Source organism: Penicillium oxalicum, chromosome II (assembly GCF_001723175.1).
Source record: "Penicillium oxalicum strain HP7-1 chromosome II, whole genome shotgun sequence".
NCBI classification, from domain to species: domain Eukaryota; kingdom Fungi; phylum Ascomycota; class Eurotiomycetes; order Eurotiales; family Aspergillaceae; genus Penicillium; species Penicillium oxalicum.
Window position 1 is genome coordinate 2,952,771 of NC_064651.1, and position 27,776 is coordinate 2,980,546.

Genomic DNA, 27,776 nt, shown 5'->3' on the forward strand with positions numbered 1-27,776 from the left:
TGACTTGACTCGGAAAAGATCCAACATTCTATTTGAAATGGTATCGAAACGAAAGCACCCTTATCCACACAAAGGAAAAAAAAAGAAATTTCTATATACAATTGTAACATTCAACGCTCAAGCTCCATCCATTACATTCACCGAACCTTCTTCAACTTGTTGCGCTTACGACCCAGAACATCTCGTCCCTCTTCAATCTCGCCGGCAGCTTCCCGCTTCGCCGAGCCCACGTCCTTGAGCATCGTGGTTCTCGTCACGCGACTCTCAATGTTAACACCCTCCTCGGCCCACTCGACCATCTCCCGGCCCACGCGCTTTTCGATCGCAAGTACAAGCTCCACGTCGCGCTGGCCCACCAAAGTCACGGCTTCACCGGTGCGTCCCGCACGCGCAGTACGACCCACTCGGTGAACGTAGTCGTCTGGGTTTCGAGGCACGTCGAAGTTGATGACCAAGCTGACGATGGGAATATCGAGACCACGGGATGCCACGTCCGTGGCCACGAGGATTCGGGCCGCAGCGGCGCGGAACCGAGCCAGATTGGAGGTTCGTTCGGACTGGGGGAGTAAACTGTGGAGGGAGGTGGCGCGGTGTCCGAGGCGACGGAGAGTGCGTTCCAGCAGGTCGGCCGTCTTGGTGTGGTTGCAGAAGATGATGGCCGGTCTGGAGATGTTTTCCTCGGTGGAGATCAGGGCATGCAGGAAGGCTTCGCGATGCGTCATTGGCACTTTGAGGTAGGTCTGTTTGAGAGTGGGAGGAATACTGCCTTGGTTCTCGGTGGAGATTTCCGTCACGAAGACGGGGGGTTTGTCTCCGGAACGGGGCAGCGATTTCAGGGCTCGCACCTCGGCCGTCAGGGTTGCGGTGAATAAGAGGGTTTGTCGTTCGGATGACGGGGGCACGGCTGATAGACAGGTCTCCACGTCGGGGAGCATACTGCCCTGTCCACTTGCAAGCAGTCGGTCGGCCTCGTCGAGCACAACCATCTTCACGCGGCGCAGACCGGCGATCGTGTCTTGACCAGATGATTTGATGTGATCCGCCAATCGTCCGGGAGTCGCAATGACCACGTGTGGCCGCGATGCAAGTTCGATAGCCTGCTGTCGCATATCGGTACCTCCGGTGATAAGAATTGGTTTCATGCTCTGGGGCGCAGAGATGGCTTTGAACTGTTCAAAGATTTGGAGCGCCAACTCTCTATCGATGATGTGAAGAAAGAACGGTCAGTCAATGGAAATCTAAATAAAATAAAAGGACCTCGATGCATGATTCCGCCAGTGCAGGGCAAAAAAAAAATAAAAAAAATAAAAAACCGACATACCTCGTCGGCGTCAAGACCACAGCGAAGACGCCAAACGGATCCTGAGCCCACTTCTGAATAATAGGGACAGCAAAAGCCATGGTCTTTCCTGAACCAGTTCGACTACCACCGATACAATCACGCCCTTTTAAAATCTCTGGAATACAAGCCTTTTGAATCGCCGTCGGTCGTCGGATAGCCATGGTTGTCAAGGATCCGACCAGCCAAGGTGATACATTCAAAGCACCAAAGGTCGATTGCTCCGCTCGGAGCCCAATTTCAAGAGCCTCACGGATGGTGACGGGCTCCTCTTCCTTTGTCGTCTCGGATTTTTTGACTTCATCCTTCTTCTTGATTCGGGAAAGGGTGGGGAGCGGCGCTGGCGCGATAAAGCCGTCCTCGTCGTCCTCGTCGAATTCAGAGAGACGTCGACGTTTGGGGGCACGATCTTCGGTTTCGAGCTTGTTCAGATCCGAAGTGTCGGAATGGTAGTCATCATTAGACTCGGAGCCACTGTTTGAGGGCGCCATTGTTTCTGGCAGCTGTTTGGTCTCGATGTCGCAAAATAATTTGGTGGCAGAAAAAGTTATCTCCATGTGGTCCGGATGGCGGTGGGAATGTTTTAACCTGAATAATCAGGCATCATACTACAGTATACTGTCAGAATCCACTGCCCAATGATCCACTACACAGTGCACGCATTCTCAGCAGATTGTGGCGACCGCGTCGTGTCGATGGAAGGTAATATGAGAGGTTGAAGTTCGAGATACCTAATAATTGGCATCTAACTTTATGAGTACTAAGGTGTACACAATACACCGCCCTGAGACTCAAATGTACTATATAGGCCTGCTCAAAACCTCTCTCGAGCACATCGGATCTGACTGCGGTGACATTCAACGGCTACTTCGCTTGACTGTGACTGCTGCGCCGATGAATAATGGATTGGAGTTCGTAAACCTCACCCCGTTCCAGATCATCCTCGACCGCAGACTCGGAGGACGAACTGGGGCGGCCACCGAGGACCCCATCACCGCCAACTGAGGATGGATTGACAGCAGCGCCACCCGTCGCCGCCAAATCATCATGTAATTCACTCAACCCATGCGTTCCACCAACGCTCTCCATGGTAAACGGGCTGGCAGTGGGGGCGTCCAAAGTATTCAGTTCCTCGCGGGTGAACCACATTGGGAATAAAAATGATCGCACGGGAATCAGGAGGAGAATAATCACGGGGAATCCAATGGCAGCGATCGTCTGAGTGATGGCAAAAGTGGCACCAAAGCCAATGAGCTCGATCAGGACAAACGCCCAGATCGCTGATCGGCGTTCCAGTCTTTTCAGAGGATTGGATCCCGGCGTGAAATCTTTATCTTGAGCCAGGAAGATCAATTTTTGGGTGATCCCGTTTCCTTGTAGGGCCTGAACGCCCATGATGAAGAATAGCCCGGCCATGACGCCCTGTGGGATAAGGTGGAGCACAATAAGAAGCGGACCGGTCATCGTTCCCAGCGTCAAGAGACCCTGGGCAAGGTTACTCACACGCTGCTCGACAACGTGATCCGTTACACGGATGGCTTTGCCTTTGTTGGTATCATCTTCATCGGCCACTTGACGAGTCACACAAAGTGCAGCGGTGTGGAAGGGTGCCTGGGGGATAAGCCCGTTGGGAAACGGAATACCAAGAATTCCGGCGACAAAGGTTGTAAGGCCCAGCAGCCAGATGTCCCAGTGGAAACCCGCGGGCTTTCGCAAAGGGAACTCGGTGCCCTGTGCGATCAGAGACGAGACTAGCATGGACGTATCAGCAACTGAAAAGGGCAAAGAAAAAAGATGTAGAATTTGACCAAAACCACCAAATGGGACAATGTCCACTGGTACATACCATTGTGATCAAAGTAGAAGAGAATCGTTAGAAGCAAGGCGAAAGGAATGGCCAGGAAGATGTCACCAACACTGATGTCCCAAAAGCGAACCAACCAGGGTCGATCGAGAGTTGGGAAAAACGCCTTACTTGTCGGCAGGGTAGAAACATTCACGTCTCGCATGTGTCCAATGTGGACGAACCCAGTGAAGAAGATAATCGTGAGAGGGGTTCCGTAATCTTCGAGGAACTTGCGAAACCATCGGGAGAAGAGATTACTGTTGCCCAGCTCTCCACAGACCCAGGCAGCCATCAGGACCAGGAGCGCTACCATGATGGCTAGGTATGCCGATGTTTCGCCAGCTTGACCCCATTGACGAGTCAGGACTTGAATTCCCTTCTGGAGGTAGATCAACGCAACGTAAAACCCAAAGATATCACAGGAAAAGCGTGTCACGTAGGTCAGGGCATTACAGGCGTTGGTCACAGCGAGAATCCAGTGCATCACCAATGACCAGCTGCGGAGCGAGTCAGTGTGTGGTCTTGGGGAGCGGGGGAAAATTACTACATACATGCCAATCCAGCACATGAAAGCCAGATAAGGAGTACCTCTTGGTGTGATAATGTCGTAGACAGTGTAATTGAAGACAGTGATCGGACCTAACACCTTATTAGCTGCTTGATCGCTCCGAGGAGACTCGAGGACTCACCAGTGACTCCAACAATGACCAGCGGCTGGGCCGCAAAGACCGAAAATACCACAGCTCCGAGGACAGAGGCGAGCAAGACCTCGTTGACGCCAAAGCTTTGGTTCGTCTTTTCGAACATGTCCAGTGAGAAGGCCAAAGCAGGCAGGATACTAAGGTAGCGGTTAGTGTACAGTGTTGGCCGAATTATGATGACCTTCTGGTATTTATCATAACCTCCAGAGAAGCATTTCACAAGATTGGAACGGGGAAACGAGTGCACGGAACCTACTTTGCAAAGTACATATACACAGTGGCTGGCACGATACGATAATCCCAGGCATCAGTCCAATCACTCCAATAGAACGGAGCTCGGCGCTTGAGATCATTCTTCATGCCACGAAAAAAGTGAATGCGCCACCACTTGGACTCAGAGGGTGATTTCGACGTCGCCGAAGTACGCTGCTCATGTTCAAGTAGCTGCTGTTGGCGTCGCTGCTCAGTCTGATTTTGATGCGAAGCGCTATAAGTTGAATTGCGGGTATTCAAAGACGAGGCCGACTGACGCGACGATACTGCTGAGCCCGGTCTTCCTGAGCGCATAGATGACAGCCGTCGGGGTTGACCAGATGATGGCCTCCGCGGCTGGCTTGATGCGGACGGATGCATGGCCGCGCCCAGAGGTAAGGAGAAATCCTCTGATGGAGGGGGTGGCATTGGCCGTGGACGAAAATGACAACGGCGAGGTGAGGCGCAGGCGAGTCTCCCTTGAACTGGCTTCACACATCCACCTCTCTGGGGGAGTAGGTAGTTTGTAGTACTAAGCGTGGAGACAAACGCAAATGCACATGAAGCTCTCTCTCGCTCTCTCTCTCTCGCTCTCAATTGTGGAGTCAAGGCGCCTTGGGGGAACGGCGTTCTGTACCGTTCTGTACTGTAATTTGATGCCTCAGGCAATATTATTGTTCGACGGTCCGGTGGTAGCACAGACGGTGTCCAGGGCCCAGTCCAGCGTACCAAGATTGGATGGCAAGATGGCTGGAGAGGCTTGTTTATGCCAAGGGCGCTGTTTGACTGACACGGAACTTTTGGCATGATTTCACCACATTCTTATCACCTGCAAGAGATACGATTCCTGGCAGATAAAATTTCCTGGCCTTGCCCAACAACCTCACGAATTCCGTGTTTTGCCCGAATAGTTGACAGGATCAGTCGAAACAGGATGGTACGGTCAACAGATTCACCGTTCAACCCTGTGACGAGTGGCTTGAACGCCATCGAAGTTCCAAGTTCGGCCCAATTGATGCATGACGTCACTGTCGTATATGATACTCCGATCTCTCATCCACGGCCCAGACAGCGTTCCAGAGGTCTCGTCGTTTCCAGAGCCCCGGAATCAGGCTTCATCGATATGGATGATAATCATCAGGCCCAAGCAACCTTGGTCTTGACCACTCGTCATCCTCATACGGACGGAATGCTTTGACTTTTACTCATCTTGTTGAACACCATCAGATTCATACGCTCACATCCGACTCGCGGCGGAACTACCCTCGGACATTGTCCAAAACAGGTCCAAATTATAGGCACAGCACTCTCTGCTCTTCAGAACGCGGACAGTGTGCGTAAGGACCAAAAAAAACACTACACCTGAAAGGGAAACCTGAATTGAGCTCATTTTATCCAGTCGTATTCCATTTCTGCTCAAGACTAAGTTGAGAAAATTAAGAACGGGAAAAAAAAGGCAAATCGTTTCTTCACTGCCACGAAAACTGTTATCTGCAAGAGTAAAGAGAAGCTCAAGGACCGCAAACGTTGCAAGTCAGGCCTCGGGATCCATGGAATGCCATTCTGTTCACGCAGGAGGAGGGGGGGGGAGGCTGATCACTAGGAGGTGGGGGAGGGGGGCCATCGCCAGGAGGAGGGGGTGGAGGAGGGTTACCGGCAGCATAACCACCCATGGGGGGCATGCCGGGAGGAGGGGGTGGTGCTCCCATCCCAGGAGCAGCTGCCATGCCGGGGGGGTAAGCATAGCCGGCATAGGCCCCATAGCCGTAGCCAGGAACAGCGGGTACTGCCGGTGGGGGCCCGCCAGTAGGAGCTTGTTGCTGCCAAGGAGCAGCACCCGTGGCAGCGCCAGGCGCAGCATATCCACCGTGAGAGCCATAGCCGTAGTCGTTCCCACCACGATTCTGATTCGCCCAGGGGGCAGGACCACTGTGATCGCGGGAGCCGTAATCGTCGCGGGGTCGTTGCTCGCGTCGTTGCTGCCACGGCGCCACATCACTTGCAGGAGGTCCACGCTGCCAGGGCTTGGCATCACGGTCCTCCGGTGGAGGACCGCCTTGATCGGGGCCGGCTTCAATTCGGCGAGGGGGATGCTCACTGGGAGCACCTCCGGAAAGTTCGTTCATAAGTTGCTATGGGCCATCGTTAGGCTGGACCTTTTCTGGTGAAATATAAATCACGCTCGGGGCATAAACTCACCTCCATCTCACGATCCACAGCATCACCAGTGCCGAGAGCACGAGGGTTGCGTTGGCCACCGCCATAACCACCACCGTTGCGCCAGTCGCTTCCTCTCTGCCGGTCAGGGCAATCACGAGCCATGTGGCCCGCATTGCCACAGACACGACAAATGATGTTGGCTGTGAAATTGCGCTGCTCGGGACAGTCGTATTTACGATGACCGATTTGACCACCTGGAATTTGTCAGAGATGATGATTTTTTGTTTCTAAATCTTTCAGGGTTGAAATTCATGACTCACAGTTCTGACAAGCTTGATTCTCATCGTCACGCAGGGTACCGTTGAGAGCGGCCAGCTCACGTAGTTGGTTACGCTTGAGCTCATTTTGACCCTCGGGAATGGATGCGGCCTAATGATGGTCAGCACGGGGCAAATCGACGTGGAATCAGCGCGGCGACGGGGGTAGACTTACTGTCTCGATGACATTGTGGACAAGTTTCTTGGCCTTGTTCACCTTTTCCTCGGTGTCGGCCATAATCAAGCAATGGAGATCTTCTTCCTGGTTGCTAGCGTGAGCGGCGTCAGATCGGCCTTTGCCTTCCTTGACGGAACCTTTGCCGCGAATGGCAATCTTGGCCCCAGACTCCGTCTCCATCTTCTTCAGAGTGTTGCCACGAGGTCCTATGAGTAAGCCAACTGTGTAGAGGTAGCAAAGAGCTAAGTGTTAGTCATCCTGAATATCGGAGGCAAGATCAAGTAATGTGCAGCATCAAGCACGGGAGGTTAGCAAGAAACGGGCCGACGAGGTCCAAGGAATGATCCTGTCAGCTCGAGTCGAGCAAAGAGTCATAAAAGACATCAAGAGGGTACAGTTAGGAGTTAGAGGGTTAGTTATCATACTGAAGTTAATTTCTGGATAGTCATTCACTGGGACATAGACCTTCTCTTGGGTCTTGGTTGGGCGTCTGTAGTCAGAGGGCGGGTGGTAGTTGGGGATGGTCTTCATGGCTTTCTCGATCAACTTGTGACGCTCATCCTCAAGACGCTTCCGATAACGATATTCGCGAGTGTTTACACGTCGACCAAAGTTGTCATACTGCGGCGGTGGCGAGGGAGACCTGCGCGCGCGAGTTAGGGAGAGACGAAAAAAAAATGGTACATACACTCGACGGAGTAGCTGACTTACCGATCACCATCGGCAGGGACGACATCATTGATCCGCAGCTTCTGGCTGATCTCCTCGATACGCAAGTGCAGGGTGTATGCTTCAAGCTGCTCGCTTGTGAAGTTTGCCATGATCATCGTGGGCAAGCCCATCAGGCCAGCGGCTTTGTTCTCTTGCTGGTCACCCCAGCGGTTTCGCTTCTTGCGCCGCTTCACACCATCGGCGGCAGGCTCAGCTGAAATCGAGAAATTCTTTTTAGCACCTGCCAACGTCTGTCTCGCGGTGAAAGGGGGAAAATTACCTCGAACTGGACTGCGCCCACGCTTCGCGCCGTCAGGCACGGACGAAGGTGAGGCAGTACGACTCTCATCTTCCTCCTCACCACCGAAGCGGCGACGCCCCAGAGGGATGTTGTTAGAACCTGTGATGCCTTGATTGCGCCACGCCATCTTTTCAGCTCGAATGCAAGAAAATATGGATGTGAGTTGATTCAAGCAACTCGGGGTTGAAGAAAAGGTAAGGGTGAGCCTTGAAAAGTGGCAATATCTACACGTGATTCTGGCAAGGCGGTGAGTGGGTCCATCTGGAAGCCATCCATGGATTGGGGTTGTTTGCTTTTGCAACTATGCTACATACAGCTTGATCCAGCTGTCGATGGGAGTGAGAGGAATTGGACTCAGGCAACACACATGTCAAGATTCATCATGGACTTTATTGGTCTTTGGAGAACATTGTGCTTGATATATCTCTCAGATCTTGTTCTTTGCGTCCTGCTTCATACCCGCTTGGACCCACTCTCTAGCCTGCGCAGCGCTCTTCTCCATCGCAGCCTTGTCCTTCAACAGCTCCTTGATGGTGTGGGGACTAGGAACGTGGCGGCCCTTTTCAAGAGCTGGCCGCGCTGCCATGCGCTCTTCCCATGCCTTCAAGTTGGGGAACTCCTCGATGTCAATACCAGCCCATCCTGCGGCGGCCACCCATCCCCAGTGAGAGATATCAGCAATAGTGGCACGATCGCCCACCAAATAGCCCGACTTTGACTTGGCAAGGTGGTCGTCAAGGACTCTGTACAGGCGGCGGGTCTCGTTCACATAGCGATTCACACCATACTCGATGCGCTCGGGAGCATAGCGCCCGAAGTGGTTAGCCTGTCCCTGCATGGGACCGACGCCCGCATTCTGGAAGAAGAGCCAGTTGTTGGTCTCGTAGTATTCGCGGGTGCCCGCAGGATAAGAAATCTTGTGATCAGGGTCATATCGCTCGACCAAGTATTGCAGAATGCTACCAGACTCGAAGAGGCGAATGGTCTGGCCATCGCTGAAAGTGTCGGTCAGGGCGGGGATACGGCCATTGGGATTGATTTCGAGGAACCAGCTAGAGATATTGTCAGTCCCAGACGGCGTAGCTGGCATCGACTGCCCAGCGCTCAACGTCCATCATGTACGACGATCGGCGGACTCATCCGGTTTCACACGTACTCTTCCTTCTGTGTATTTTTGGAAATATCGATCTTCTCAACCTTGTAGGGCAATCTGCATTCGAGTCAATCAAGCTGTTGAGCTGGTTTCTGCAGCGGAATCGGAAGATGGTTCGCATACCCCAGCTCTTCCAGAGCAATCGAGATTTTGATTCCGTTGGGAGTCTGGGTGGTATAGAGAGTGATGTTAGGCTGGGACATGGTGGGCGATCTGGAAGGCAATTTTGGGAGATGGGATTGTAAATGGTCGTATATTCTTAAGAGACAAGGTCGTCTTTTATGATACCTACAGCCGTGCGGCGGGTGAACTTGGTCGGGTACATAAGCACGCTGAGGTCATTCCACTCTGCATTTCCCCCACTTCGATTTATAATCTCGGTCGTCGCGGGAAGAAGCTTCCATTGGGCCCACCTCACCATAGCGGATTTCAGCTAGATACATTTGGTGCACCTGGCGAGCAGGACATGGAGTTGAGTCGTGAGCTTAATTCGTCGACTAATCATCATTGGATCGATCAGGATCACACACTCCACAGCGTACTTGGTGGAACGACAGCCTCGTCGATCTGAACATGTCGAATTCCGTCAACCAGTTCATTTTAGTACCGGGCCGCGCATGGAACGAATGCCCTTTTAGGCTGAGCTGAAGGCCCCGCATTATCACGGAGGCGGATTCGACCTCGGCATAAGGTACGACGTCGGAATATTGATCTATGCCAGGTAGCGCGCTGTGCCTATGTACTGTACATTCCGCTGTCCAAAGATTGAGAACGTCGGACTCCGTCCCTGATAGGTTATACATCGAAAACTTCATGAACAGGTCTCTGTCTTCGTGCATCTGCCGTCCAAATTGACCACTTGGCATTCTAGCTTTGTTTCGGAGGATAGAGCAGAGATCTGGCTATTAAGAGTAAAGAGTGAAGTCGCAGGATGATGATGCTGTGCTGTAGATGACACAAAGCCAGACCCAAGGTTGCGGCAGATCCATAGATGGCGATAGTATTAACCTTACATCCTTCACACCTCAAAATACTCCTGCAACGATTATCCCTATATTCTTCGCTACTTGGAGGCCCCTAGCAATTCTCATCTGTCTTCAGACTTTTTTGACGGTGCCCGATAGAGACTACAGCTGGCGAACAAGACTAGACCTACGTTCCTCGTCGCTTGATTCACTCCACTGGAGTGTACAGGTATGATGAACGATCCTGTAAGTCTTGATTCAGGCTACATTCGACCTATCGACAAGTCTTCACGTTTGCGCACCTACGCCGATTGTCGGGGACTATGAGACTCCGCCCGGTCTTGGTACGTTCCGCGCGTTCAAGTTTGGAATCAACAGAAAACATCAGATGGAGACAAACCAATGATCAGTGGCCTGAGCCACGTATCACTGCATTTTTCTCAAGTGCACCTTTCACTGTCTTCCTCTATGTGTTCGCCGACCTCAGGTGTTGTAACTTACCACCCTCCAGACTAAGGCATCTTCGCCGACTTTCAAAGAAAGCATACTTGGTATGAAAAAAACCTAAACGCACTACCCCATGAAAATCGAATGTGCCCCCGCGAGACTGAGTTATTGTTACAGACGCCAGTACCTTCAACGGGAACCCTTGTATTGAATTTTGTCAAAGGTACAAGTTTCAAATAGCAATAGTGCCAGGCGAATTATGACGGATCTGGCCCACCTCTAAGGCTGATGATTATCCCTTTGGACCGGTGTCTCCGACCAGGAGGAATCACGTGCCTGATACCGAAGTGTATCCGCTCGTGGATCGTGATCAGGAATCCAACGTTGTTCTCGTCTGAGAAACCTCACAGCACAGTAGTGTAGTCGGGCTGCGATGATGGAACTTTGACGTGAATGTTCCTGGTCTGGAGGTGAGTCTCAATTCTCAAATGTCTCATCTAAGCATGTGGGATCGACTGTGTCATTCTCCAATTCAAGGCTGTGCAGCGCTCTGACCTGACCCGTAGATCTAGACATGGGTGCGCTCAAGGGGCGCACTTATCGCAATGTCAGCCATCTCCAGTCCCCCAAGTCCTGTGTTCACGCTCAGCCACGAGTGGGCTACTATAGTGAAGACTCAGAACGAGCAAACAATCTCGTAGCCCGAGCATAGTCCATTCACCACCGCGGGCTATGGACAGTGTGCCTTCAAATGGTGACTTGCAACGTACGGAACGGACGATGACAATGAGTCAACAGAGGCTGTACCAAGGTGACCGAGTCAGCCGCGTCTAGTCTTTTCTGTCTGTACGCCAATGAGCGTGCGAATGAGTGGGCAGTGTCGGGGTCCCAAAGCAGTTTAGCGAGAGTCGGGGACCCCAAAGAGGAATGGACTGCGCGCCGCTCCGCGGTGTCGAGTGGGGGCTTTGGGTGGGTGTCCTGCGAGAACCTGCACCTGCTGGCGTCCGAATCCCCTACAAGGTGGCCTGGAAAATTGGTATACAACAGACGTCCATTCCCCTCGGCCTCAGTCCTCAGGTTCTCTCTGTATTTTCCTCAAGCTTTTCTCTAGCCCCGAGTGTCTGTCTCTATCTCGAAGAGATTGGGTGTGGTTGGTCTCAACCTCCTTCTATTTGCCGTTCAATCAACTGCATTTCCCAGATCTTCTGAACACGATTCACACCCTGTCATCCTCAACTCTCACTTCCTCTCTTCTTCCCATCGTCTCCATCGCACTGGAGATCACTTGTTCTTTCTTCAACCCGCATTCTCTATCATTCAATTGACGCCCCAGTAATTCCATCCAATGGCGTATCTCTCCGACCAGGGTTTCTTTCTCGATGGTCCCGCCCAACTCGAGGAGTGGGTCGACTTTGATCAGTTCCTGAACCTGCCGGTGGCCTATGGCGATGAATATTCCGCCCTAGCTGCTACCGACGCAGTCCTGTCGGAGGCGATGGTGCCTCAGGATAGCGAGGCGTGGGCGGCTGCGCCGTTGGACTTCAGCCAATCCGCATTCGCCGACATGATCGACTTGGACATGTCGCAAGACAGCTTCTTCGCCAGCTTGTCCCCGGAGATGAACATGATGACCGACCTCAATGTCCCTGTGGATAACAGCAATCTATACACCCCCATTTCCCACGAGACGCAATTGGACTTCCGGCAAATGGTCGAGGCGCAGGCCGCGGCCGACCCAAGGATCACCTCCATGAAGCAGAAGCGGCGTGAAGCCGGCATAGAGTTGCATCTGCAGCGGTTGTACGATGCCACTGCCAGAGAGCTTGACTTGCGTTCGGATTCCACCGCAAGCTTCTCATCCCCCATGTGGTCTGACTATGCGCCTGGAAGCATTTCACCCCAGTCTGCGAGCGCCAGCGCCAGCCCGAAAACTCCCTCCGTATCCGCCCCGACTCCGGCGACTGGTGCTGGAGGGATCGAGATGGTTCTTGACCTGAATATGAATGCTGCCGCCAATCTGCCCAAGAAGCAGAAGCCACGCTCCCAAGCACAGAAGGAGAACTACATCAAGGCTCGCAAGTACGGGGCATGTGAGAAGCACAAGAAGCAACACAAACGAGTAAGTGTCTTCGTTTCTGGTCTTTCAAGCGAGCGGCTTTCATTCTCAATGGCAATACTGATGGCAAATTAGTGCAACTGCCTAGAAAAGGCCGGTGTTCACTTGGGCGCAAGTGATGTCCCGCTGAATATTGCCTACAAACAGCGGTCACAACAACAATCACATTTGTCAGGGGATCGCCTAGATCTACAGGTCTCTGTCACTCCTGGACATGATAGGCAATCAGCGCGACCTTCCCTTCAGGTTCCAGTCACGGTACAACCCAGCCAGCCACTGAAGGCGCTCAGTACCAACAAGCCTGGACACGAAAGAAAGTGTGTGGCAGCTGCTGTGGTGTCGCCCAGTCGTCCTACAGCGCAGCGCACAGATTCAGTTTTGGGAGATGGCTCACAACCCCGTGCATCTGGTGTCTTGTCAGTGGCGAGTACTGGGGTTCAACCAAATTTTGGATCTCCGGCCAAGCAGCACAACCGTGGGGTATCCAGACGCGCTCTCCAACACGTTGCACGGGTGGCCATCACACCAGTCAGGGAAGCCGGTAAGAATTCTGTCACGACAGGCCAATCCGTCCCACGTTCGACTGAAGTCATTGCTAAGTCTTTTACAGCAGCAAAATATCGGACAAGTTGCCAATCGGGCACATACGATGCTACAAATGTCTCGGTCCAGACAGGCTCAAATGTTTCGTCCCCCCAAGATGTCCGCGCCTCCTCATCCAGTCCGCAGACCGTCAGTGTTTCCACTCGGCGGGCACCTGCTCAGCCGAACCTGCGCTGGCACGTGGCTGGAACGCCCGTCACAGCCAAAATTTATCTCCAACAAGGTGGCCACGATCAGAGCAACCCGATCCAGAGCGTCTTTACAGTTACCCCAAGTATGGGCGTCCGACGTTCGCGGGAAACACTGTCTTCGCACCGCGCAGGAAGTCGCGTGTTGGCTATGCCGCAGGATTCCCTGCAGAGACGCGCTCTTCAGGTCCACTCACAACTTGGCCCGGAGGTTGGAAACCGTGGACGTATCTCGAACAACCACCTGGAAAGTTCCAGGGTCGAGCTTCCAAAGTCCCGGAGAGCTCTCTCCACCAATGCAAGTGTCCAGATGGAATTGTCTCCGCAAGACAATCGCCCGTCGGCTTCTGCAAGCAAGCTTCGTCGATCCCCCGACATTCAAATGGTGCCACTCCACGGCGTTGTCCGTACCGTTATCACTCAAGCGGATGCCTTCATGGCACGCATTGTGTCTACGGTTGCTGGCATTGGGCTGTCGAGCGTATCGTCGGCTTCGTGGCTCGATCGGTCTGTTGGCCACTTCTTGTCATCTCTGGGTGGCCGCTTGATGGCCGCCAGAATGATACTTGGCCCGTTGCGTTCGCAGGTCTAGGATTTCTCAGGTCATGCGGCGACATCACAGACGCTGTGAAGGCTCTTCTGGCCAAGGTCTCTCAGATATCGCTCTCGACGCCATCTTCGGATCATGACTCTAGTGCAACAATTCATATCAGCGCCCAAAAGTTGGAGCTCCGGTGATGAGAAGTTTCCCACCATTTTGCTGGATTTCGGCCCATTTAATTTTTGCCCCCTTTTTCCGAAGGCACTTGATAGAACTTTCTAGCTCTAGATTAGAAACACTTACAAATGAAAAGTGAGACGACGGCTTTCAAACGTCAAACTTCCTGCCCCTTATTCATACTGGTCTAATTGGACGCAGCTCTTCTTAGCCCCCCTTTGCCGTGGTGTCAGAGATGCCCGGGCTGTCTCTCCAGCCGGGATACTAGTAGTCGCAAAACATCACCATTACAATGCGCTCCATCGCCCCGCTGCAGTCCAGCAGGTACTGGTGCTACGGCCCCACACTCGGGTGTGCCTAGTGGAATCTCGACAGATCTTCTCAGAACTCATATCAGCCTGCGAATTGACCGGATACCTGATCGATCCTACCTCCGAAGCAGCCAACGTCGCTGAACACCAACGTGTATAAACCCCTCGGGCTTAATGACCTGCACGAGCAGGACCGCGACCTCTGAAATGTTTTCATTCAGCACTGTCCCAGGCTACTTCCTCCAGGACGATCCATCCACGGATCCGGATACCTTTGACTATGTATGAGTTTCCAATCGATCTGCACCAGTATACCGATTTCAATTCTATACGAGATTTCATCTTCTAAGCTTCTAACATGCTCAAAATCTAGTCAATTCGCAATTTCGGATTGATACCACAGCACTATGATAGCGATCCTTCTGGCTCGCAAGACCAGTCGCCATGGCAGCGGTTTGCGCAGCATGTCGTGCATCTGAATGAGATTGCAGACCAGGGTACAATGTACAAGGTGCTCTTCCTCGGACGCCATGGTGAAGGCGTTCACAATGTCGCTGAGAGAAGATATGGCACGAAAGCCTGGGACGTATGAAACCTGAGCTCCTAGGGTTGTCCCCGTTGCCCAAAACGCTCCCCTTCCCCTCCCTTCTTCACTTTTATCAAACCCCCGGAAGCAATGAATATGAATCGCGCCATTACTGACTCGGGGTCTTGTGCATATGTAGGAATACTGGTCTCTGCAGGATGGAGACGAGCATGGTCCTTGGATTGATGCCCATTTAACGGCAACAGGAATTGCCCAAGCACAGACTGCTCACGATGCCTGGGCCAAGCAACTCGCACTGGGTATGCCTTTTCCCGAATCATTTTATGTCAGTCCGCTTCATCGGTGCTGCCAGACAGCGCAGGTCACCTTTGGGGGACTGCGTAGCCCAGGGACACATCTATTTCAACCGCTCGTGAAAGAAGTGAGTTCTCTTCAACCAATGTCTTTTTTTTTTTTTTTTTTTTTTTAAAAAAAAAAAGACATGTGCACCGAGTCAAGGAAAGTATTAATGTAAATTAATCTAGCTGCTCCGCGAAACCATGGGCGAGCATACCTGTGACCGTCGGTCACCAAGAGTGCAATCGCGGCGGAGTTTCCACGGTACCGTTTCGAGCCCGGTTTCACTGAACAGGACGAACTGTGGGATCCCAAGATCCGCGAGTCAGATGAATTGCGAAACAAGCGGCTGAAAGATTTGTTGAGGGACGTCTTCGCGTCGGATGAGAATATCTTTGTGTCCTTGACGGCGCACTCTGGTGCTATTACTAGTATCCTTGAGGTTACCGGTCACCGCAAGTTTCCACTAGCAACGGGAGCGGTGATACCGGTGGTGGTGAAGGCGCGGAAGATGCGCGACTCTCAGAACCACGTGCTTGATGGGAAGTGAAGTCATTCTTGAAACAGATGCTTGAGACTTGTGTATATCAATATTGTACATGGGCATGGTAACCCTAGTTATTTCACTTCAATGCAACTTTTCCTTCATCAAACCTAAACCAGTTGCCGCAGACAAAGGAAGAAAAGACTGAACGCTGCTCAGTCGGAAATAATAGAACATAACGCCAAGAAGGGGGGTAACCTGGGAGGGAGACATGGAGAATCACCAACTGTAGTACTGATTCTGCGCAGAGATCTTGCGGTCTGGCAACTGGGTCCAGAGCTGAGTCTTGCGCTTGCGGAGAGCGTCAGCCTCACGCTGCTGCCATTCCCGAATACGAGTCTTCTCTTCCTTCAGCACGACCGACAGACCAGTCGCCGGAGGGCGAAGTCGGTTGATCTGACCACGAGCGCGGTGATCCATACCAAACCCGTAAGGTCCCCGGTTGACCCAAGCCTGCTGAATATAGATCGACGTAGGGTCGTTGATCTTCTTGCGCTCGCCTGATTTCAGGGTAACAGTCACGGGTTCCGCAGAGGTACCCGAAGGGAGTCCTAAGCCCATGCCGGCACGGACCATGGCGACGTTCTTGGCGTGTTCCAAATGATCCAAGACATCCTTGGCGGCCTTCTTTTTGCTGAAACGCATCTGTAAGATTGCTTCATCGAGAGGCTTACCCGCAATCTGCCGGGCCAAGGGGTTCAACTTCTTCACGGAGGTCTTGAACCAGTGTGACTTGGACATGGATTCACGCTCAGTCCGCTTAATTTGAATTTCCTTCGAGACACGGCCGCGTTTGCGAATTTGCGAGGTAATGATCTTCTTCTCCCACCGCAATTGAGCTTGAGGGTTGGGATTCAGGGCGAGCTGCATGCGATTCTTGTTGCGCATTTCCAAAGGCAGGGCCCTCCTCCTCCTGTCCTGGTTGCTGCTCTTGCAACTGCTTCTTCTGCTTGCTGGGTTTGGGACCTGAGGTTTGGCCAACGTCATCGGCAAAAATGGAGCTGGCACCGAGTCCTCCTTCCTCGCGCTTCGGAGCCATTGGTGTGAAAGCGGCCTTGGGTTTAGATTCACCGAGAACCCAGTCTTTCACGGATGAGAAAAAGCCGGACTTCTTTTTGTTTGAAGGGGGATTGCCATTGTCGTTTTGTGCCTGGCAGACAACTGTCGAGGTGAAGGTTCGTCGGGGCGCGTACAAGACATGGGATCGGGCTGCTGAGCACACTGTTAGTATCATGGACTTCCGGGACTTTTGAAGAACACAGATCAGTCAGAACACGGGAGAGCCATACCGCTCCGAGCCAACTGCCCGTAAGGTGATACAGCACCCATTGTGGCCATGGTATGAAATACTGGTCTCAATGGATGTCGGAGTTGGTGTCGGCGTGCGGGAAAAAAAGGTCAGCTTCGGTGAATGCGTGGCTGGCTCTAGCCGCCGACCGTACTTGCCTCAGGCCCTCAAAAAGCGCAGGGTAGTCGCGACGGGATCGACAAGAAATAGATAATGCGTCGGCATCTCAGACCAGGAAGGCGGATTGTTCGAGATTCAAGAAACTTGGTGACGGCGGTAGGTGCGCATGACTAGATCGCGTTCGCAGACCCAGCTCAGAGCTCCTTCATCCTTTTTTGGGCCCTTGTGCTCTTGAATGTTGCTCCCATACCGTCATCTCCACAAAACCAGAGATCCACTCGCCTCATCCTTCCTCGTTCAGGCCCTTCCACCCTCTCCTCCTTCCTCTCTGCACTGACACTAGTCGGCAACCGTCCGTTTCTCCGCCCTCTGCTCTCCCTTCCATTCCACCCTCCGGCGTTCTTCGTGCGAAGGATTTTCGGTTTGCATCCGAGTCCCAATACTTTTAGTGGACTAGGGTCTCGTGTCACTTTCCTTCGGTAGAACCTATTTGTCGAGTCACCGCGCCCTCACGACCACCTTACTCGCCCGGACCAGCACTCTTTACTTGTGGCGCGGCCGTTGAATCTGCTTCACAACGATACTTTCCAAGTATCCCAGCAGCTTGAGCCTCGCACATCCTGCGCAGGAGAGCTGCGCCCACAGAAAGGTTCATCCTCGGCTTTGGTCATCTGCCCAACGAGCCAGGACTTAAATCTAGCAAGCCGCTGCCAGTGAAGGAATGGAAATGCTGCTTGAATCGTTTTAAGAGGATACCTTATTTGGCCCCTCCCAGTTCTCGCAACGCTTGAAAAGTCTTTCCTCTCGAAGACATTTCTTGCGATTTTGATTCCAGTTCTTTCCATTACCAACAGTATTCGTGGATACCCCCACCTCGAGTAGGCCCATCATGGATATCAATTCCTTGCTCTCCCACGATTCGAATTCGAAGTCTTCCGCACCGGCGCCCAGCGCCGGTTCTTCACCATCGGGCGCATCGATCCCGGCCGCAGGACCGTCTCACAAATCAGTTCACCGTGCGCGTTCAGGTCCTGGTAGGAAAAACAAGACTTCTTCCCCGCTTGTGAATCAAGTTCTTGTTTCCAATGGACTGTCCGACACCACCAGCTCCGTCAATAGTCCAGGTCTGACCGTGGGCGCTGCTGGGAATGGGGCTTCGTCAGCTACCGATACGGCGCCTTCGAGGCAGTTGCCCACCGGGATGGATACGTTGGCAGATCTGGCGTCTATGCAACATCACCAACCTCAGCAACGTCAACAGACTCACAAGAAGCAATCCCGTGCGCGAAATACCCAGCAATCCCAGCGTGCGGGCCGTCGGAATCCGGCGAACATGATGAGAGCCGCAGACTTTCATCAGAGCCAGCTCTCTCCATCCACGATCCACCCCCATGTCAACCAGATCAATCATAACACCCCGACTCCCCGCTTCTCTTTCGACCTGGCAATGGCGGATGGTCCCAGAGAGACCGCCCAAAGGAACTACGTCGAAACATCTCTGGATCCCGATTCCCAGCTATTAGCCACAGAGTTATTCAACAAGATTCAAGAAAACCCCCACACCTACGAAGCGCATGTCAAATTCATTGGTCTGCTGCATGCGGGATTTGTCAACCATGTTTACCCACCTAATAATCCCGAGATACATGGTGATCCGCGACAGTACGATCTCCTAAAAGACTTGAGAACCGCTCGCGAGGAAATGGATAAGCTCTTTGCTATGGGAGAGGATCTCTGGGCCGAATGGATTCAAGATGAAAGTATGCTTGCCAACACAGTCGATGAACGGACCTCTGTGATGGAGCTGTGCCAGCGATCGGTCGAGGAAGAATTTGGCTGCACTAAACTTTGGCACATTTACGGAGAATGGGTCCTGTATTTGTTCAACGCTGCAAACGGAGAGCAGAGTGCTGGTCAGTGGACCGATGAAGACCGCGCTGTTGGGCGGGAAGTGTTCACATGGCAAACGGTACTAGACGTATGGCAGCGAGCAGCAGAGGCAACGCTGTGGCGCATCAATAATAGTCACCTTGTGTGGGATCGATTTTTAGATCTCTTGGGGCAAGATATTAACAGATCTCCGTCCCAAGAAAAGATCAATCATCTGCGCAGTTTGTACGAAATGCGACTGCAGACACCCCATGCTACATGGGATCAAACCTTCCAGAGCTTCTCCGGATTTATCTCCACCTACTTTGAACCAAGCTACGAGGAGATCATGTCGGAAACGGTTGCCCAAGCATCGACTTCAAAGAAATTTTATGCTGCACGGGAAGAATTTGAGCACCGACTGAACAAGGCGCAGGAGTCTGGCGACAGGGCCCTCGAATGGAACTTATACCGGGAGTATATTGACTGGGAGCTGAGCCGTGATCGTGAACAGCGCGAATTCCACTTCGAGCTTGTCAATGCTGTCTTCCAGCGTGCTGTCCTTCGATTCCCCACAGATGTGTCTTTGTGGGAGGACTACATCATGTTCCTCATCGGCGAATCCATGCACGGCCATCCTTCTACCTCTACAATTGCCACTCTCGACCGAGCAACGCGCCATTGTCCCTGGTCCGGAAATCTTTGGTCTCAGTACTTGCTGAGTTCGGAGCGCGAAGGACACTCTTTTACCAAGACCTCAGGGATCAAGCACCGGGCGACAAGTACTGGTTTGCTCGATGCTGGCGGCATGGAAGAGGTACTGAAAGTGCACACGACGTGGTGTAGCTACCTCAGGCGGCAGGCCTTCCTTTCTGACTCCACAGATGAGGATCTCGATGTTGCCGAGGTCGGCATTCGGTCTGCCATTGAAAGTGTCCAAGAGCTTGGCGAAAAGAAGTACGGACGGACGTATCAGGGCGATCCTCATTTCCGCTTGGAGCGCATTTACATTCGCTTTTTTAGCGAGAGTGGCAGTTGGGATAACGCGCGCGAGACTTTCAAGAACCTCGTACCGCGGCGTGGCAACAGCTACGAATTCTGGCTAACCTATTACAACTGGGAGCTCCTTTGCTGGAGCAATATTTGTGCCCAAGGCGATGGCACGGTCGACGTGACGAGACGGGCCCCCAATCCTAGCTTCGCCACCGCGGTCCTCAAACAGGCGATCAAGCGTGCAGACCTTGACTGGCCAGAGAAATTGGCACAGGCATACATCGCTCACTGTGAGGATTATGAAGACGCATTTGAGTTGCAGCTTGCTGTCATCGAGACCAGAAAGGCCTTACGAGCCGCAACGGTTCGTCGAGAACGCGAGGCACACGAAGCTGCGGCTGCAGGCAGCAGCAGCAGCAGCTGGAGCTGGAGCAGCAGCAACAGCAACAACACATGGAGGCTACCGCTGCCGCCGAAGCCGCGTCTTCTTCCGAGAAGCGAAAACGGGATGACGAGCGACACGCCAACGGCCAGCCGACCAACAAGAAAGCGCGTGCGGATGGCGAACTCTTCGAACAGCCTGCTGCTGAGACGGAGCCTCCAGTCCGCGATCGGGAACATTCGACGGTCGTGGTTAAAAACCTTCCTCGGGAGACTAGTGAGCATAACGTGCGCCAGTTTTTTCGCCACATCGGCACTATCAACGGTGTGAGAATGCTTCCTGGGTCGGACGGAAATTCCGACAGCTCCGTCATTGAATTTGAGACCAAGGACGAAGCTCTGGCAGCTCTGACGCGTGATCAGAAGTCTTTCAATGGAAACACCATTGAGGTGACCATTGAGTCGGGATCTACATTGTGGGTGACCAACTTCCCCCCCACTGCAGATGAAAACGTCATACGCGATCTCTTCCACAAGTATGGCACCATCGTTGATGTTCGCTTCCCCTCGCTCAAGTTCCAAACCAAGCGTCGCTTCTGCTATGTGCAATTCGCCACAGCTAGCATGGCTCACCATGCAACCGAGCTGAACGGATTGGAGATTGAAAAGGGTCACAAGCTTGTGGTCAAAATATCCGACCCGGCTCAGAAAGAGAAGCGGAGCGGAGCTATGCATGAAGGTCGCGAACTCTTCTGTAAAGGGTTCGACTGGAAGCTGAGAGAGGCTGATGCTCGGGATGCATTTTCAAAATTTGGATCCATCGAAAATCTGCACTTGCCACTCAATGCCGACGGCTCCCACCGTGGGTATTTCTTCGTGGCATACTCTACCAAGGTAAATTCACACATATCTCATAAGAGGTTGATTGGACCGTGCTGATGAATTTTACAGGAAGAGGCCGAAGCCGCACTCCCCATGGACAAAGAGACCCTCGGGAGACGCCAGCTGGCCGTGAGCCTTAGTGGTAACACCGGGGCTAAGCGCATGGCCAGTACGATCATTTCGCAAATCGCGCCTGCGTCATCAGCGTCCCCCCCTCCTGAGGCCAATGGCGGCAATTCCAAGTTGGTGGAGACGGTCGGTGGACGAGCTGAACGCACTCTCGCTTTGATGAATATTCCGGATACTGTCAATGATGCCCGTGTTCGCGCCTTGGTTGAGCCATATGGGCGGCTGGTCAAGATTGTTCTTCGACCTGATCATCAAGGCGCGATCGTTGAGTATGTCGACGTGCACGATGCCGGGAAGGCATCCCTGGCACTCGAAGGAAAGGAAATTGCGCCTGGACGCCCCCTTCATATTGGAAGTGTGGAGGAAATGAAGCAAATGCAAGCCGAGAAGAAAACAGACCGGGTCACCTCCATCAAACCGGCGAAGCCGAAGAATTCCCTTCAGCCCGCAGGCCCCATCAAACGACCTCAGCAGCCGGGTGCTCGCGGTGGTCGCCGGGGCGGACTGGGCTTGAAGCGAGTGACCGGCCCATCGTCTCAACCTCTCTCGACGCCAGCTTCCTCGGACAAGGACACGATGGATACCTCTGCCGACCACGACCATGGAGAGGCTGTCCCGCCCAAAAAGAGCAATGATGACTTTCGTGCACTGCTAGAACAAAAGCGCGCCGAATAAGGTGACTTGGCAATGATAATGTAAAAACAAGCGATAGTGATGTGAAATTTGGACGCTTCCCCATGCATCTTGACTGGCTGCGTTGCCTTCTTTGCTGGGCCTTTTCTTCTTGGCGTCACGGCTCAAATCAACCACAGTTCCGGTATGAGGTCTCCCGTCGCGGCCCTTTCAATTGATCAGGCCAGGTCTGTGTCTCCAGCCTGTACATTATGTGTTTTCGTCTATCTAGCTGGTCCGCGACCTCTTGCTTAGTGTCATAATTTAATGATGATGCCCTTCGTTTCGGTCATTCCTAATTTAACTAATTTTCAAAATCCCTCGTCTGGATTCTCCAGCATGGCTTGAGCAGAGTCGTTTCAACCTGCAGGAGTCGAGAAGAGCGACGTGAAATGCGTCGGGATTCTTACGCGGTACAACTAGAATTATTGATTTGGTTTTCCACGACTGCTGGCATTGCATTCACAGTGTTCCACGGCTGTATATAGTACCTCCCTGTAGCAAGAGCCTTCATTGGAGACCAAGAAAAAAGCTTCGCAGACGCGTACACTGGCGAGTTTTCATCGCCGTCTTTGCGCCCCTCTTCTCTTCCTCCTGCAGGCGGCGGACTTGCAGCTCCATCGACGGGTGATTTCTGCCTTGTTTTGCGGATAGGCGCTAAGCGGATTACGACCAGTCCACCTGATCCCTTGCCAGTCTTCTCCCGGTGACTGATCCTATCGTGGTTCGGACGTTCCACTCGGATAATTTTGTTGGGATGCAGGAAGAGAATTACATGATCGGCATGAAGAATGACCTTGATGAACACTGTGACGGCCTCGACCACGAGTAGATGGTAGGGCGGATTGCTTCCACCTCGAGGTAGTAGCAGATCGGTTGAGAGACTTTCCTAGGACAAAAAGCCGTAGCTCGGGGTCGAGGAAGGTACCTGCTACAAGTATATGACCGCTGCATAGTATGTCTTACTCTAATAGTCAGTGAGTACCAGATATGTCGGTACATATCCCCTACTACTCATGATTAGTATGCACATGCACTCTGCATTGATGCAGTGGTACGGTACTTCCAGATCACGAGACGCTGTAACATTCCCTCCCGCCGCCATGATGGGATGGAAAAGTTCACCCTGCATCATCTGTTCTTTTCAGGATCAGGGCTACAAGCCAGGGTGGCCCACCATCAATCAGCATTCGTTGATCTCGATTTCGCATCAGTTTTTGTAGGATTTCTGATTCGCAGCTTGAGCGGTGCCCTGGCCGATTGTGCAGTTGACGGGTCTCTTCCTCGACTAGGAGTGTGATTCAATGCCAGCTTCACGTTCTTTGACTTGGACTGACCTTCTTGTCTCGCACGGACCAGAAACTGCCCCGAGGGCCTACGCCATCGGCCCCAGTCCAGCAAATCCAAGTCCAGCCGCCTAGCGCCAACGCCGGCATCAGCATCCGCTGAAGGGTCATTCTCCGCTCCTCGACTCCCATTTCCTCTTCTTTATTCTCCCTCGCCCTCCTGTCTCACGTTATGGATTTCCGTCTGGTGCCCCGGGGCACCGACCGAAACTATACGGGTTTCTTGACGAAGACGATCGTCTACTCAGGCACTTTGGTGCTCTTCTTAGCTGGTGAGTGAGAACCTGCCAGTTGAGCTTTCTTTTCCCACCACCCCCGCGCCGTCATCACGGCTCCACCTTTCAACCACTTTAAAGCCGCCCGTGCAGGGTCCCAAGTTGCGAAAAGCACCGACTGACGAATTGACTCAACCTAGCTTTTGCCTTGACTATATCTTCTATCGTGATTCCTCGATGGGTCAGTTATCACAGTGAAAAGGTAAGAAACGATGATCCAATGCCACCAGGTCCAAAGCAGGACCCTGCTGCCAAGCCAGCCCGCTCGTCAAAATCCAAACTAATCGGTTGATCCTCTCGACCATTGTAGCCTTCCCATCATTACTCCTACGGCCTTCATCGACGCTGCTCTTCGCTCACGAATACGTGCGAGCCTTTCCCTGAAAGCCAAGACTGCCATGGCGAAGACCGGTATTTCTGCTCCATGTGGCGGTCGGTCGGGTTCTTGATGTCCTTTGCTGTAGTGCTTGAGGGCATGAGCATCGTCGCGTACATCATCGTGCTCGGAGGCGGGAAGCGGTTGCGCGAAAATGGATGGCGGATTCTCAGCCTCTTGATTATCCTTTCGGCAGTGGTTCAAGCCGCCGGCATGTCTCTCGTGGTGAGTTCTGCCCCCGTATTCATCCTGGCCCGATGGAAGGATGAGCGCCAGTGCAGAAGGTGCGAAGGCAACGGACTCGCTAAATTATCGCCATTGTAATCTTTCAACAGGCATATTTATTCGATAATGAAGATCGATTCTTCGTTGGCTGGCGTCTTGACCAATCCTGGATCTTCTGCACTATCAGTTGGTGCTTCAGTCTGGTCTGCGCGGGCGCGATCGTGATTGCGGCGCGGGTGTTGCCGTCCGAAGGAGGATACGAGCTGATCCCGGACAACGACGATTTGAGAGCGACCTTGTGATGCTAGACAAGATGCCACGAGGGTCGTGAACGATACACGGAGGTTGTCTCATCAATTTGAGCACATCTCGAGTTATACCAGGGGTGAGCTGCTCCTGAAGATTCGCGTTTTTTTTTTCACCTGAAAGTAAAGCCTGCGCGCAAAAGAAGATAATGATGTCGTTTGGGATGTCCTGGTTTTTCTACCCTTTATTTTATCTCTCTTTCCGAGGGACGTTTGATCATGCGTTTGGGAATATTTTCACAACAAGCTTGCTGTGCGATTCATGCCTGTAATGTCTGCCATGCCTGATCTTTATAAGCAGCCCAATAGTCAATTTTGGCCTGTTGTCAATAATCAAATACATTTTCTGGAAGACGATGATCTGACATGATCAGTTTGGTCCGCTGGATTCTTTTGCCCGGGACACGGCCAACAATACCCAATCCACGTTGTTAGACTTTTTTTTTCACCGGGGCGACTCAGATCGCAAGGATATCGAGACCGTGGGCTGCTGTGGACTGGAGGTACCTCGGCCTGGAATATTACGGATCGAGTCTGGCCAGCTCATACCTGGAAAAGACAAAGCACACGGAGCATTCAAGCAATACTGGTTCCGGATCTCGACACAGTCATAACATATCTCATGAATTGCTCTTGGTACATAGGAGTAGAGTCTATTTCCCCGTCAGGTCGCCGGACCTTCCCACCTACCACACGATCTCCTTGGCATTCAAGCCCTCGACGGCGGGAATCTGCACCCGCAGTGCATGTCCGTAGTCACCCGCGTTCGGGGTGCGCAGCAACGTGTGAATATGGAACTTCTTCGGCTCCTCGTTATTCAAAAATACGCCCGAGTGATGATCGAATTCGATCAAGATCACGGGACTCTGAATACGATAGTAAAACGGGTCGTCATCGGAGAAGCCGCCAATCCAGCAAAAGTACGTTTCGGCCTGGTACTGGCGAACCTGTTCCAATTTCATCGCTCGCGCCTTCGCCGGCAAATACAACAAGTACTGCTCGATGATCCCATACATCAGCTCCTTTTGCTTTGCGTCAAAGGTGGAAGCGAGAATCCCCTCATACGGAACTTCGCGGTTGTCGCGGTATGCGCCGCATACATGGCGCTGGTCATCCTTGTTCCAGCGACCCGGGGGCATGGCTGGGTCTTTCATCTGGGCAAATACGCGCGCACGGGATTGCAACTCGGTAGAGAGGGATTGCATCAGTTCCAGACCGAGCTTTTCCTCACTCTGCAAGATGCGAGTACCTGCGTAAGGACCTGCGTCGATCTCGTTGGGTTCGGCGCCTGTGAACCAGGGCGAGGCGATGATTTGACCTCGGTAGAGGAAAATGTTCAGACAGAGATGGTGGCCATAAAAGGACCAGCCCCAGGGACGGGTCGTGGAGGGTCGACCGAAGAGGACAAAGTTGTAGGAGAACTCGTTCATGACACGTGGGGATTTGACCAGTTCGCCGAGGAAATGATTGATGCGCATCGCTTTGACGGCTTTGTCGTAGCCTTCGGGGGAGAGGGTTGATTTCAAAATGTTCATCACAGCATCCCGGATGGACGATGATACTTCGTCGAGCCGAATGCCCTTGTGTGAGAGGAGAAACTCGGGATTGGACCATGTGCGCCATTCCGGCGAATCAATGTGATAGCAGACAGCTTCCTTTTGCTGGTTGTTTAAAAGTGTCAAGAATGATTGCGTCGCATCGACAATCTGTCCGATGGGCACACTCTCATCTTGCAATGGGAACAGATCGGAGCGCACTTTGCCTATACGTCGGCGAAGATAGCAATTTATCGCGTCAGTCGTCTGTATTGCCTTGATCCATTTCCAAAGACGGGACTGAAAGCGCATATCGGAAGTTTTTCCCTTACCGTCATTCGTGATACCCTTGAAGGGTTCCTGGAGAAGGTCCAGCCAGTGCATGTACAAAGCATGTAGCCATGGCGGCTGCTTTTGTGTCTTGAAGGCATGTGCATATTCATGCGCGTCCTGGGTGCACATTGTTTGAAACCGCGGGAGGGTCAAGTCCGGCAAATACTGACGGTACTCGCCCGTGGGCTCTTCCAGTGCGGCATCCTTTGTGTGTGTCATGCTTGGAGTGAAGATAGTATCTTATATGGCCGAGAAGAACCTTGTCATTTAAGCTGATTGAGCTCTAATGGAGAGGAGCCCACCCTTTATTAGGTGAAGGTACGAAGACTGAAATTATCGACTACTGGAAGAAGACTTGAGTGCTCAGTTATATTTCGTCGTCCCTTTGCAGTTCGGACCGTCCGAGTCCCCACACCAACTGCTCGCGCGGCATCCCCACGCTTGTGGGGCCTGTGGGTGAGGTTTCTTCCGACCGAACTGGGTGCAACACGGAGGACATTCAACGGGCATGATCGGTAGCAAACAGCGATCTGGAGACAAGTGAGATGCAAGAGATTCTGTCCCGCATAGGTAGTACGTACCCCACGGAGAACGTTTGCACCATGGGAAGGAGTAGCATGGGACAATCAGGTCGTTCCTGTACCGACGCGACGAGCAAGAGAAAATGAACAAGGGACGAAAATGGACATGGCATGCTTTTTCATGACAAGTCAAACAATCGAATTGGAAACAAATTGGAAACTGACTGCTTAGCCAAGAGTTCCTTCTGGACTCGGGAGCAGCTCCGAGTGCCCGGCCAATGTCTTTGGATCCATCTGCACAAGCCATTGATTCTGTCCAACGCTTCTCCAACAATAATCTCATTGGAGCTGCTATGACATAGATCTGGCGAGAGTTCTATGATTATTTGATCTGGCAGGCATCGACGACTGGCGAGGAGCGCAATCTCGATTTGAGAAGCAATACAACGGCCGAGTTCGGCACTCGACTTGCCGAGCCAACTTTGCATGCATCCATTGGTCTGGGGCTTCAACAATTAAACTACTAGTAGGGCCAAGGCTTTAAGTCTCGTGGATGGAAATTGCCAATCTGTTTCTGCGCGAGTCAAGGGAAGCCCTGCAAAGGAAATCGTATGCTGTGATTGATCCTCCCCCAGTGAGTAAGCGGTAGACTCGGAAATTCCGAACGTCAATACCCCGCTGTCGGCAACGGGCGTACTGCGTCGGCCCGGCAGCTCCAACCATAATGTCGAGGAGGGGTTTATAATGCATGTCATTCTCATACATCCTCAAGCACAGTCCGCACACTTTCTTG

At 52.6% G+C, this 27,776-nt stretch overlaps 10 protein-coding genes across 10 annotated transcripts; 4 read left to right on the forward strand and 6 right to left on the reverse strand.

The window, feature by feature from the left end:
* Window positions 1–137: 137 nt before the first annotated feature.
* Window positions 138–1,830, reverse strand: POX_b02903 (ATP-dependent RNA helicase dbp8; the record flags this gene model as incomplete). The annotated part of the gene is made up of 2 exons (XM_050111811.1): window positions 138–1,197; window positions 1,322–1,830. The coding sequence occupies 2 exons, from the start codon at window positions 1,828–1,830 to the stop codon at window positions 138–140; spliced, it is 1,569 nt and encodes a 522-aa protein (XP_049972157.1).
* Window positions 1,831–2,203: 373 nt separating this feature from the next.
* Window positions 2,204–4,637, reverse strand: POX_b02904 (putative transporter; the record flags this gene model as incomplete). The annotated part of the gene is made up of 6 exons (XM_050111812.1): window positions 2,204–3,090; window positions 3,186–3,682; window positions 3,737–3,824; window positions 3,875–4,023; window positions 4,143–4,373; window positions 4,417–4,637. The coding sequence occupies 6 exons, from the start codon at window positions 4,635–4,637 to the stop codon at window positions 2,204–2,206; spliced, it is 2,073 nt and encodes a 690-aa protein (XP_049972158.1).
* A 1,012-nt stretch (window positions 4,638–5,649) lies between these two features.
* On the reverse strand, window positions 5,650–7,932 carry POX_b02905 (Branchpoint-bridging protein; the record flags this gene model as incomplete). Its single annotated transcript, XM_050111813.1, has 6 exons — window positions 5,650–6,270; window positions 6,338–6,552; window positions 6,619–6,727; window positions 6,791–7,014; window positions 7,219–7,436; window positions 7,505–7,932. 6 exons carry the CDS (start codon window positions 7,930–7,932, stop codon window positions 5,650–5,652), a joined length of 1,815 nt encoding a protein of 604 aa, XP_049972159.1.
* Window positions 7,933–8,232: 300 nt separating this feature from the next.
* POX_b02906 (Glutathione S-transferase-like protein tpcF) lies at window positions 8,233–9,161 on the reverse strand (the record flags this gene model as incomplete). Its single annotated transcript, XM_050111814.1, has 3 exons — window positions 8,233–8,857; window positions 8,962–9,015; window positions 9,082–9,161. The coding sequence occupies 3 exons, from the start codon at window positions 9,159–9,161 to the stop codon at window positions 8,233–8,235; spliced, it is 759 nt and encodes a 252-aa protein (XP_049972160.1).
* A 2,554-nt stretch (window positions 9,162–11,715) lies between these two features.
* POX_b02907 (uncharacterized protein) lies at window positions 11,716–13,869 on the forward strand (the record flags this gene model as incomplete). The annotated part of the gene is made up of 2 exons (XM_050111815.1): window positions 11,716–12,489; window positions 12,562–13,869. The coding sequence occupies 2 exons, from the start codon at window positions 11,716–11,718 to the stop codon at window positions 13,867–13,869; spliced, it is 2,082 nt and encodes a 693-aa protein (XP_049972161.1).
* Window positions 13,870–14,513: 644 nt separating this feature from the next.
* On the forward strand, window positions 14,514–15,739 carry POX_b02908 (putative phosphoglycerate mutase; the record flags this gene model as incomplete). Its single annotated transcript, XM_050111816.1, has 4 exons — window positions 14,514–14,588; window positions 14,680–14,892; window positions 15,032–15,274; window positions 15,428–15,739. The coding sequence occupies 4 exons, from the start codon at window positions 14,514–14,516 to the stop codon at window positions 15,737–15,739; spliced, it is 843 nt and encodes a 280-aa protein (XP_049972162.1).
* A 213-nt stretch (window positions 15,740–15,952) lies between these two features.
* Window positions 15,953–17,062, reverse strand: POX_b02909 (uncharacterized protein; the record flags this gene model as incomplete). Its single annotated transcript, XM_050111817.1, has 3 exons — window positions 15,953–16,507; window positions 16,563–16,945; window positions 17,023–17,062. 3 exons carry the CDS (start codon window positions 17,060–17,062, stop codon window positions 15,953–15,955), a joined length of 978 nt encoding a protein of 325 aa, XP_049972163.1.
* A 968-nt stretch (window positions 17,063–18,030) lies between these two features.
* Window positions 18,031–22,070, forward strand: POX_b02910 (uncharacterized protein; the record flags this gene model as incomplete). The annotated part of the gene is made up of 3 exons (XM_050111818.1): window positions 18,031–20,367; window positions 20,412–21,278; window positions 21,336–22,070. The coding sequence occupies 3 exons, from the start codon at window positions 18,031–18,033 to the stop codon at window positions 22,068–22,070; spliced, it is 3,939 nt and encodes a 1,312-aa protein (XP_049972164.1).
* A 1,515-nt stretch (window positions 22,071–23,585) lies between these two features.
* Window positions 23,586–24,591, forward strand: POX_b02911 (uncharacterized protein; the record flags this gene model as incomplete). The annotated part of the gene is made up of 4 exons (XM_050111819.1): window positions 23,586–23,685; window positions 23,829–23,890; window positions 23,999–24,289; window positions 24,400–24,591. 4 exons carry the CDS (start codon window positions 23,586–23,588, stop codon window positions 24,589–24,591), a joined length of 645 nt encoding a protein of 214 aa, XP_049972165.1.
* A 689-nt stretch (window positions 24,592–25,280) lies between these two features.
* On the reverse strand, window positions 25,281–26,681 carry POX_b02912 (uncharacterized protein; the record flags this gene model as incomplete). Its single annotated transcript, XM_050111820.1, has 2 exons — window positions 25,281–26,356; window positions 26,462–26,681. 2 exons carry the CDS (start codon window positions 26,679–26,681, stop codon window positions 25,281–25,283), a joined length of 1,296 nt encoding a protein of 431 aa, XP_049972166.1.
* Between the last annotated feature and the right edge of the window lie 1,095 nt (window positions 26,682–27,776).